Source organism: Megascapheus bottae, chromosome 26 (assembly GCF_031878675.1).
Source record: "Megascapheus bottae isolate mThoBot1 chromosome 26, mThoBot2.hap1, whole genome shotgun sequence".
Lineage (NCBI taxonomy): Eukaryota > Metazoa > Chordata > Mammalia > Rodentia > Geomyidae > Megascapheus > Megascapheus bottae.
The window spans coordinates 17,467,831-17,479,343 of NC_143534.1; the positions used below are offsets into that span (position 1 = coordinate 17,467,831).

The 11,513-nt window shown below is 37.5% G+C and overlaps 1 protein-coding gene across 1 annotated transcript in view; it reads left to right on the plus strand.

Annotated features, from left to right (window-relative positions):
* The window catches only part of Gpr158 (G protein-coupled receptor 158), a 231,767-nt gene extending 222,027 nt beyond the window's left edge, over positions 1-9,740 (plus strand). Inside the window, 3 exon segments of the mRNA XM_090319031.1 lie at positions 1,572-1,677; positions 4,407-4,553; positions 5,318-9,740. Of these exon segments, the coding sequence (XP_090175157.1) occupies positions 1,572-1,677; positions 4,407-4,553; positions 5,318-6,811 (1,747 nt within the window). The 3' untranslated portion in view covers positions 6,812-9,740.
* The last annotated feature ends 1,773 nt before the right edge of the window (positions 9,741-11,513 follow it).

The window sequence follows — 11,513 nt, forward strand, 5'->3', positions numbered from 1 at the left end:
TATATAGAAGAACCAGTATTCCTTTTAGGTATGTGTTTCTTGCTCAAAGTTCACTTGCACTGGTATTTGCGATAGACATGCCCAGTATATCAGTGTGCTTACAGCCAATAAATTCATTTCCGTTATGTGCGTTCCCCTAAAGTACTTGCAGTACTTCAAAGGGAATAATATGTATACAATACAGAATACATAGTCTATAATATTCATATAATATTCATGGATAAAGGTATATAATATTATATGTATAATATACTTTATAATATAAAGTATTTAAAATAATACTTTAATAATTGAATACTTTCAAAATAATTTATTAATTTATAATGTTAGATGTTTTTGAATATTTTAATATATAAAATATACATTTCATGCAATTATATCTATATTAGAAATATATATATATTAAGAGACTAAATTTAAACAGTCCTCAAAGACTAAAACTTGTTACTAAATATGGTCCTACTATAATACTTTAAAATGCAGAGAAAAAGGAAGAAAATTCAAGTAGTATGAGAAATATTGTGAAAGGAATCTCATTCTTGCACATAGTGAATGTTGAATTATCTCCCGTCATCCCTGAAAGGAGTTAGAGAAAAGGGTAATCTGGAACAGCCTTTTTAGTGACGTGTGAGGTATAATTCAGCAATTATATGTATGTTACAAGTCTATTTTGAATCCACCTCCAGAGGCATAGAAAAATGGACATTTATTTGGAATGACCTTGAGCTTCCACTATAGCTTGATGTCTTAAAGAGTGGACAGAAAGGGGGAATGAGGAAGAAACTCCCTGTCTGACAACTGGTTTTAAACAGTAATGCAATAGTTCCTTAGCAAACTTGTCATGATTATGGTATAATGAAGATATTAAATTAGCTTCTTTCTTTCAGTCATTCATGTATGTTGGTTTGTGGCTATAAAATGAGCTTTTTTATGTAACATAGTTTCTGAGTTAAAAAAAACTTACCAGATTTGATGGCATATATTATTGAAACAAAGTTCTAATTCTCTAGTTCCAAAAGTGATCAAATACTGTATCATTCATGAGTAGACAATGAAAAATAGCAAAGTAAAAGAAGAGCTGCAAAAACTTTAGTTGAAACAACCATTAATTTTTTGCACAAGGATGAATCTTTCAAACCCAAACTTGGGTTTGTACAAGTACCTATTACTTTACAAAAGAATTTCAAAAGTATTCAAGTATGCCTTGATTCTGTCCCTCTCAAGCAGCTTGGAACACAGCTTTATAAATTCCTCAGTAAGAGAATATTTTAAATGCTGCATTTTTAAGTTGTTTAGGACAATTTGAGAGTTAAGAACAACTAAAATATTTACTACAGAAAATGCAATTTGCAAACGATAGTACATATATTTAAAAGATTGCATGTTTACCATGAAACTTTGAGTTCATTCACAAAAACTGATAGTACCTATTCATTCTAATTAATTCTTCACTCTCATTTCCTCTTCATTCTAAATTAATTAAATAATGGATATTAGAGTCTTGGCTTATAAATTCTAATTTGATGAAATGATATGATCTTGATGGCTTATGTAGTAAATTGTCATTTCAGATTCGTTCTTGCCTCACGGCTTCAGTCTGACTGGATGTTGATGCTGTATTTTGCACATACTCATTTGACTGTGACAGTTACTGTCGGGCTGCTTTTGATCCCAAAGGTATTCTTTTAACATTATCTTTTTTAATGCAAGACAGTTTTTAAAGAAGTTGTCTCTCTTTTGTAAAATATCTTGTATATAAAAAAAATACCAATGTGGAAATTTGCTTAAAACTCTGGAAGATTTAAGAAGTTCTCTGATTGGGAAATCAGCCATCTATTTTCTTTCTGAATTTATTAAACACCTTAAAAAATCCTAAGAATACGTACCTAAATTCATCATATGTTTCAGTCCTTTTCCAAATACTTTGTCTATTTATATTTTTGTTGGTTCAAAGGGGTTTTCAATGTAAATATAACCTCAATATTATTTATTAAGACAACTGTCTTTTTATATGAATCATCTTGTTTAGATACATATGCAGGAGTTATATTTTCAAGACATTCATACAATTGTGTAAATAGAAACAGTTTCAGTGTTACAGAAGAATTTACCAGGTAACATAGTCTGACAAAGATTTATCTAGACTTTAATAATGAAGGAGAGATGGGCCAGCACTCAGAAGACAAGCATTTTTTACTTGCTCTTCACTGTGAAAGTCTGGGGGCTGTACCACGAGCCCACACATATTCTCCCTGAGCTTCGGTTTGCTCACATATAGGTAGTAGACCTGCTTAGAATGAAGTGATATTGGAGTCTGGGGAAAAGATGTACAAGTGGCACCTTTCTCATCTTTCTTGTTTATACATGCAGAATCTTAATATTAGAGCATTATATTCCCATTAATACCTTACTATGTGACGTGAATACATGACTAGCCTTGTCTTTACTCCAACTCTCCTGATTAATAATAATACTATTGAAGTTCAGCCTAATTGAAAAGGACAAACAAGTTTCAATAGAAAAATGTTTATTTTAATTCCTATTTGAATTAACTAGCCACAGTAGTCTGTTACTGTAATTTATTGCACAATATTATTGTATACTTACTAGATGGATGAATTCTTTTCAATAAATTGTTGAGTCTAAAGATAATTGAAAACAAATTCACACAAAAATTATGCTTGAATGTTCATAGCAACATCATTCATAACTAAAAAGTATGTACAATTCAGTGTTTTAATGATAAATATATAAATTGTGATATAGCCATATAATGAATATTGTTTGTCAATCAAAAGGAGTGACATGCTGATAAAACCATTCTATAATTTGGATAAACTTTGAAAGCATTATGCCAAAGTTAAGCCAGATCCCAAAGACACTATGATTCCATTTATGTAACTTGTCCATAACAGGCAAATTGACAGAGATGGAGAGTAGACTAGTAATTGCTGTAGCAGGGAGAAGGAGACATAGACATAATTACTAATAAGTTCAATGTCTCTTTTTTGAGGTGATGAAAATATTCTGGAATTATATAATAGTGATGGTTATACAACCTATTAAACATACTAAACATTAATAATTAATAATTACATACTTAAAACTTGTACATATTTTCTCATGTGAATTACATTTCAACAGAAAAACAGTGTAAAAATATTAAGGAGTTTGCTAATCACTAGTTATATTCTTAACAGAATGAACAGATAAAAATTGGTGCTCTCATTTTGCTTATATTATGTGAAAGGTGGAAGAATAGACAAGATAAATATTGAAAGTAATATTTCGATAATTTTCTTCAGGAAGATAATGGAGCAGGTAGAGTGCTCACCTAGCATGCACGAAACCCTGGGTTCCATTCCTCAGTTCCTCAGTTCAATTCCTGCATATACAGAAAAAGCTGGAAGTGGTGCTATGGCCCAAGTGGCAGGGTGTCAGACTTGAGAAAAAAGTGCCCAATGACAATGCCTGCCTACGCCCTGAGTTCAAGTTCAGGGCTGGCAAAACAAAAGTTGATGTTATGTTTAAAGCAATCTTTCCATCAATAATAAGCTGAGCGAGGGGAATCTATGTTCTCCTAGCTACTACTTCAATTTTCATAAAGCAATTCCTGGGTTTGTATGCCAGATAAAATGTACCCGTATTATTTTGATTATTCTTACAACTTTCCATCATTTAGTCAATTCACTCTTCCAGACTTAAAGAAGAATATAAACAAGCACACAAAACTAAAACTATAAATAGGAAATATTAGAAAAAAGAAACTAACATGTGTGGCAGGAAGAACTTGCAAATGATGAGTCAAGGAAATATCTGTCATTTCAGGGAATCTTTCCATTTAAACTTAGATGCTATCTAACTCAAAGTATGTTAGACCAAGAGCACATTACAGAGAGGTTTCATGCTGACAGAGTCAGAGATAGGATTCAGATAAACTGTCCATTGTTTTGAAAGTAACTTTTTGAGTGCTTTGTGTATACACCGAAAGTCACCTTCTTGTGGGTAGGATGATCTATTTCACCGGTAAAAATAGACCCATTCCTAAATGAGGCAAAATGACAAGTATAACTTATTCCTCCTGGAAAGTCTTTCCTTGGATTCCCTAAAAGCAAATATGCCATAGGTGAGAATTAAGTTTAGTGTAAGTTAACACTTGTAACTTGAAGAGAGCAAGAGTGAACGCTATAGCCAAAACTAGGGCCAAATGGTAATTGCCTTACTAAGAGCTGCCGCCATATGGCATGCAAAACAATGTAAGTAGAGTAACAAATCACTGGAAAGAACTTAATGGATGAACCCATCCAGCTGAAGAAATGAAGTTGACATTAGAAGCTTTCAGCAACGTTTATGCTGTGTCTTTAGTGAACTAATACCTAAGGCTCATATTGAATTATCTATTGCAGTTTTCACATTCAAGCAATAACCCACGTGATGATATTGCTACAGAAGCATATGAAGATGAGCTAGACATGGGTCGATCTGGATCCTACCTGAACAGTAGTATAAATTCAGCCTGGAGCGAGCACAGCTTGGACCCAGAGGACATCCGGGTATGGCCAGTTCCAGATTCAGAGCCTTTAGATTCCTTGACTCTGTGTGTGTGTGTGTGTGTGCGTGTGTGTTCACATTTGCAGGAAGTGTTAGAGAAAAAAAGAATGTATGTGTAAAACTGAAGGCATTTAGAGTTAATCAGTGCTAAAATAGGTAATTGTGGTATTAACTGGAAAGCACAGGCTACTTCAACTCTTATGTCAGATTTGTCAGTCATAATGTTGAATTAATTCTATATATTCCATAGCATTGCTTCACCTTTTCTTGCTGATGGGAAGGTGAGCAGAGAGGCCGAGTTATTTAAAATAATGCTGGTATAATGTGACAGCAGTCAAAGGGAGAAAATGCTTTATGGTAGTCTACAGATCACTGCTCCTAAAGCCTAATCTAACATTAAACTACATTATTCCTATCGATTGCTCCAGCGCCTCCAGCACTGTTTGTGGAATGGTTAAAAGGTGGGCTGTGTACTGTGTTTTGTTATGGTCTTGGCTAAATCGTTCCCACACGAGTTGGAGGTGAAGGTCCTTGCTCCACGAAGAGGAGCGGATTACCTAAACTCGTGTCTTAAACACAAGCTTTATAGAACACAAACCACAAAATAATCAGGAAGAGTAGGAGAACACTGAGGAGCCCAGGTGCTGTCAGACGCCGCAGAGCAGTTCTGCCGGAAGCCGTGGGCCTAGTCATTGAACGTCTCATTCGGTGGTACCATCTCGCTGAAAGGCTAAAGTGTACCTTTGATTTGTTCTTGTCCTGACAGGATGAGCTGAAGAAACTGTACGCCCAGTTAGAAGTATATAAACGGAAGAAGATGGTCACGAATAACCCCCACCTCCAGAAAAAGCGGTGCTCGAAGAAAGGCCTGGGCCGCTCCATCATGAGACGCATCACCGAGATCCCGGAGACCGTGAGCAGACAGTGCTCCAAAGAGGACAAGGAGGCCGCCGACCACGGCAGCGCGGCCAAGAGCACCGCCCCGGGCAGGAGGAACCCCCCCGAGGCCTCCGGGAACGCGGGGAGACCCAAGGAGGAGTCCCTGAAAAACCGAGTCTTCTCCGTCAAGAAGTCCCACAGTACCTACGATCATGTGAGAGAGCAAAGCGACGAGTCCAAGAGCCAGCCGACGGAAAGCCAGGAGGAGGAGGCGGCGGAGGGCTCCACGCTGGACTCCCTCTCCAGTAAAAAACTCAGAGACGACAGCGAGGCCGAGTCCACGGAGTCCGTGCCTTTGGTGTGCAAGTCAGCAAGTGCCCACAACCTCAGCTCTGAGAAGAAGCCTGGCCACCCCCGGATATCCATGCTGCAGAAGTCTCTGAGCGTCATCGCCAGTGCCAAGGAGAAGACTCTTGGACTGGCTGGGAAGAGCCAACCATCAGGCGTCGAGGAACGTGCTAAACCCCAGAAACCCCCGCCCAAGGAAAGGGAGACAAACAGAAAATACTCCAATTCAGATCAGGCAGAAACTAAAGAGTCTACGCCCCCAAACTCCAACCATTTGGAGGAGCCCAAAAAGCTCCAGAAATCTGGGATCATGAAACAACAGAGGGTCGATTCCGCCACTGCCAACGCCGACCGGAGCCCAGCGGCCACCCAGACGAAGGACAACTTTGACATCGGGGAAGTATGCCCTTGGGAGATCTATGACCTAACCCCTGGTCTTGTGCCTTCCGAATCAAAATCTCAAAAACATGTGTCTATTGCAGCTTCTGAAGTGGAGACAAACCCAACCTTTTCCTTAAAAGAAACTTCACACCACAAGCCCAAGGTGACTGAAGGATGTCAGCAGTCCAATCAGAAGAGCGTAGATAAGGCTGCCACATGCCCCTGGGAGAGCCAGGATCAGTCCTTTTTGGAGGAAGATAAGCACTTGCTATCCAAGCCTCCCATTGTCCCGGGAAGAGCCAAAGATGAGAAGGAAGGCCAGCATTATTCAGCCAAGGTGTGTGCTGGGCAATGTGAAGAATTGCCCCCCAGAGTCGTAGCATCAAAAATAGAGCATGAAAATCTCAACCAAATGGGATACCAGGAGAAACAGACATTGTCCTCTGTGGAAAATGTGCCTGGCTCTTATAACTCAAGTAATAACTCCCAGCAGCTGTTAACTTCACGAGCCGAGGTGTGTCCTTGGGAATTTGAGACCCCAGATCATCCCAATGCTGAAAGAAGTGTAGCTTTACCTGCCTCTTCTGCTTTAAATGCAAATAAGATCGCTGGACCTCGGAAATAAGAGGACCAGGACACTTGTAAAGTGTAACATCCCCAGGGATAAAAGGAAGAAAGCCCAGGTTCTGTATAAAATAGAAGATCTCAAAACAAACCTTTCCCAAGAACACTTGCCAAATGAGAGAAACAGAATGGAGAATGAAGTGGAATCTAAGTGATGGGCAGAAGAATGAGGGGGCGGGGCAGGGTGGCAGCATTCCACACAATACACCAGGCAGTCTATGGCCAGGAAAAGTCAGTCCTCTGGTAGCGCTAGTGAAATCTCTGCATCTCAGCATGTTGAAAGGAAATGGATCCCAGTGCGTGCTGTGTCCCAATTTACCCATGTGGCTTTAAACATTCTATCGACAAACCTGGAAATAGAGAAGATGTGTCATGTTCGTCAAAGGAAAAGGCAGAGATGTGTAAGACTGAAGTTCAAGTAGTCAACTGGAAAGAACATACTTTACCTATTTAATCTCGATAGTACGCTCACTTAATGCATCCCCAATTACCTTTTCTATTAATGATTGCTCTCATTTTCTTACAAATGTATGTTTCTGTACATTGTTGTGTCTCATATTCAAGCATTCCAGATTGTATAATTTTTGCAAATAACTTTGATATTATGTGACACAACACATTTATGCAATCTGCAGCTACTCAATTGTTATTGCAACTTACAGAATACCTTCTATCTATCAACTTTAGTTGGTTCTTGGAGTACAGTAATCTTTCTCTGGCTAGGAAGCTGTAACTTACGATTAAAAACTCTTAGTTTGGGCTGTGATTTATAGATTGTGAATTTGGATTTGACTATTATTTCACATCATGATTTGTTGTACTGTCTTCTTAATCAGGGTTATTTTTTTAAATATACAAGTTGAATTACTTGTTCTGCACTTCTTGTTAGGCTCAGAAGCTTTATTAATCTTGGAGATCAAATGGTCCTACTTAGTCATATGTCTTAATAAGGTAAGGACAACTTATCCATTGTTTGTTCAAAGTCAGAGATAGATCATTCCAATTGATTGTCCCTTTTAACACTTTCAGTATTTCATATTTAGCAGCATTTTCTAAGGAAGAAGTTAAAAGAGAAAAATATACTGTTTTGTCATCACTATTGGAAAGGGAAGACTCTAGGAATGATATGATGATTCCAGCTTTACTGCAGATCCAGGAAATTTACCTTCAAGATGAAGACAGGAGGCAGCTCCTAATAGCACTCTCAAGGGATTATTTTTTTAAGGAGTAAAATTAACGATAGCATCAAGATTGTTGTATGGATATATATATATATTTTTATTATTATGCATACTAAAAATACAATATTTTGAATTACCTTAAACTACTTATTCTCATAAACTTTTATGCATAACTTTGCATAGGAATAGAACTTTCTGGACTCAATACCCAAAGAGATTTTATAGTCTGATTTATTCAAAGCCTATAAAGTGGTGTGGGTTCTTCATTCTCCCAAGCACTAGAAAACTTACATAAGTCTCACAAATTGCCTCTGCAGACTTCCCAACTCCAAATGTAAAATTGATTTGCAAGGCAAAACAGTCCTCAAAGCTAATCTCACAAAACTGATTGCATTCCACACTGATCTCCTGGCATGAAAATCATAAGCTGCTGACTTAGCCTCAGTGATGTGATCTCACAATGAGATTCCAAAGCTAAAGTCTTATTTTATTTAAAGATGAGTCACAGAGCCCGTGCTTCCCTTTCTCTCACTGTAAACACTGAAATATCAGCGCTTATTTGGCCATAACCTCAGCTGAAATAACTGGTTTTCATCTCATGAGCCTCAAGAACACACAAGGAGAACAAGAGTGCATAGGAGGCTGTTCTTAGACAATGTTATTCTCAGTGGAAGATAAAGTCAGAATTCACTTTATCCATCACCACGGTTTTCTTAGTAACATAAATTTAGGAATCATCAAGGACTTCACCATTTTGCAAAGGTATGCATAAATCTTCCTCACCCATTTGCTTGCTCAATGCATTACTCAGGTTGGTGGGGTAAGTATAAAGAGTATAGAAATTCTATTTTTTAACTGTTGCCTTCTTTTATTTCTTTCATCCTTTTCAATCAAGGCTTATGTTCTTGGGGACCTTCTCGGGGATCTTATCTTACTATGTTAAGATAAGCTCACAAATTTGTTTTAGAATTTTTAGACCCACTTACTTGTTTCCTTCATGTTTGAGATCTGTTAGTAGTGGTTTCACTTTTGAGAATTAAGTGGTCAAGCATCCGTGTCTTTATTGCACCTCAGGTTGATCCTGCTCAAAATGTGGCTTAAAGAAGACTTGCCAAATTTTACCTTAGTGACAGTCTATGTAGATTATTCTCCACCAATGTAAACCAGTAAGAATGCCTAGCATCTTCCTAGAGTTTCATTGCCATTACTTATCACCCAGAGAAGTGGAAATCTCTAATTCGGAGATTCTTTTCCCATACAGATAACAACAAATAAGTGAATTAGATACTATTAAGGTCTGGCAAACATTTGCTAGGTTGTCCTTTTCAATGCATGTGCAGGCTGCATCCTGTCCTTGTTTTTAAGCCAGGGTTTATAAATAAGTAGATTTCTATCAATCTTAATAGAACTGTATATTTTATGCAAGAACTACATGCTTCACAACATGAATTATAATTCAACCCATTGTAAACTGGTGGCAAACATGGATTTGAAACTCGACCGTTCTCTTGTATTTGCTTCCTAGGTTTCTGCATGCAACTGATGACAGGTAGGACTGAAAAGATACTGCCTTTTGACCTCTAGCATTTAGCAACTGAGAGTTGTAGAGTCAACAAAGCTGTAAGTCTCTTCACTTAATCTGTGGTTCTTCTAAAAATATTATCTGAAACCTACAGCATCCCACCATGGAATATCTGGTAAATTTATGTTGTGATGTATTGCAGCATGTAAATAACTATAACTTCTCTGCAATAAAACATATTTATATGAAAATAATGTGTGTGTTCATCTACCAAAATCTGATTTTAGATCATCCAACCTACTTTAGGAGGAATTCTATAAACATACTTGGTCTATGCCTAAGACCTCCAAGAACTCTAAATCTCAACAGTATCCAGTCACTGGTAGGATAATGCACAAATGAGTCAAGGAAGACCAAATAGTGAGCTCAGGTTCCCTGGAGTTAAGTTCCATAAAGGAAATCAGGCACATAAAAGAAAATGTATTGCTGGAAAGATAACCAGACTCCACCTTGGATGCTATTGACTACTGCTTTATTACACCCTACTGAAAGCTATCAAAATGCCTGAAACAGAGTCATAAATGAGTCAGAAATGGAACAAAATAGAGACTGATACCCGCGAGGCCAGTTGGAAGACTAGTGTGCTGCATGGTAAGGAAGATGAGGGCCTAAGGAAGAGAAGAAACGTGGCTCATTTGAAAAAAAAATGAATTTTACTCTTCAAATGAGTTCACTGTTTTGTTATTCTTATTGAAGTAAATCAAAATAAGTAGATGATTATGACAGATAGCCTGTTTAACAACATGACGGCTGATCTTGTAAGTTTTTAAAGCCCCCTCTGAAGGCCCTCATGGTTCAGGTCATCCACTCCTGAAGAAATCTGTAGAATAAGACCTCCAGTTCTGCTTGGAAACCCTTGTAACTGGGCTGAGCTGGGAAAGAAAGAAACAGCTTCCCTTCAGGATGATAGACTTCTATGAACTGATAGCAAGAGAGACTTTGAAAGGTTACCTTAGGATGGACTTTAACTCCTGTCTGGAATTGTTAGCTCTTAGAAGCAACTCCAGAGGAAAAATACAGACATAGGGGTGGCAAGAGACAGAAGAGAGAGATGCATCCCAAACCCTCTATTTCCTTAAAAGAAGCCTAGGTATTTCTCTTCCCATCTGTTCACAGCCATTGTGCTTCACACTCTATGAATAGAACACTTGTAAAATACATAACTACAGCTCTTTGAACATTCCTAAAGGCTAACATACAAGTGTTGGTTGATTGATTAACAAAACATGTAGTGTAGTTTTATATAATGAGGAAGGTAAGACACAGTCTTCAGTTATTGGTAAAAAATTGCTGTATTGCTTATTTACAGGCATTCATAGAGTTATTGTTTCTTTGTTCTAAATTTAGACTACTATTTTTTTTAATATTTTTATTGTAATTAATAAAAGGGTTACATGATATTTGCCAGATAGAGGGTGCATTAATTCACATACATTGATACCCTCTCACATGTCTTGGTCCCCATTACCCGCCCCCCACCCCTCTCCCCCGTCTTTGTTTTCCCCCCTTCCCTATCCAATTTCAAATAACCAAATACAAATAAATCCAATATATCAGATAACAAATATATCAGATAACTGTAACAATATGAGATACCCAAGGGACAGCAAAAGAGATGAGAGATAACATAGTACATTAAGGACAACAATCATTCATTATATGGCTTTTGTTTCAATATCCTGGAGGTCCTTTCAATTAGCTTCATACTATATGGCCTTATGTATCAAGGTTTTGCTGTATTGCAGATCTCTGCTAGGAGAGCCCAAGGTTTCTACTGATTATGACAAATGAGGGAAACCATTGAGCCTAAGTTCCTTTGAGTCTGGCTTACTTCACTTCATATGATTTTTTTCTAAGTCTTTCTATTTCCTAACAAATGGGGCGATGTCATTTTTTCTGACAGCAGCATAGAATTCCATTGTGTACAAATACCACAACTTGTTGATCCACTCATCAACTGAGGGACA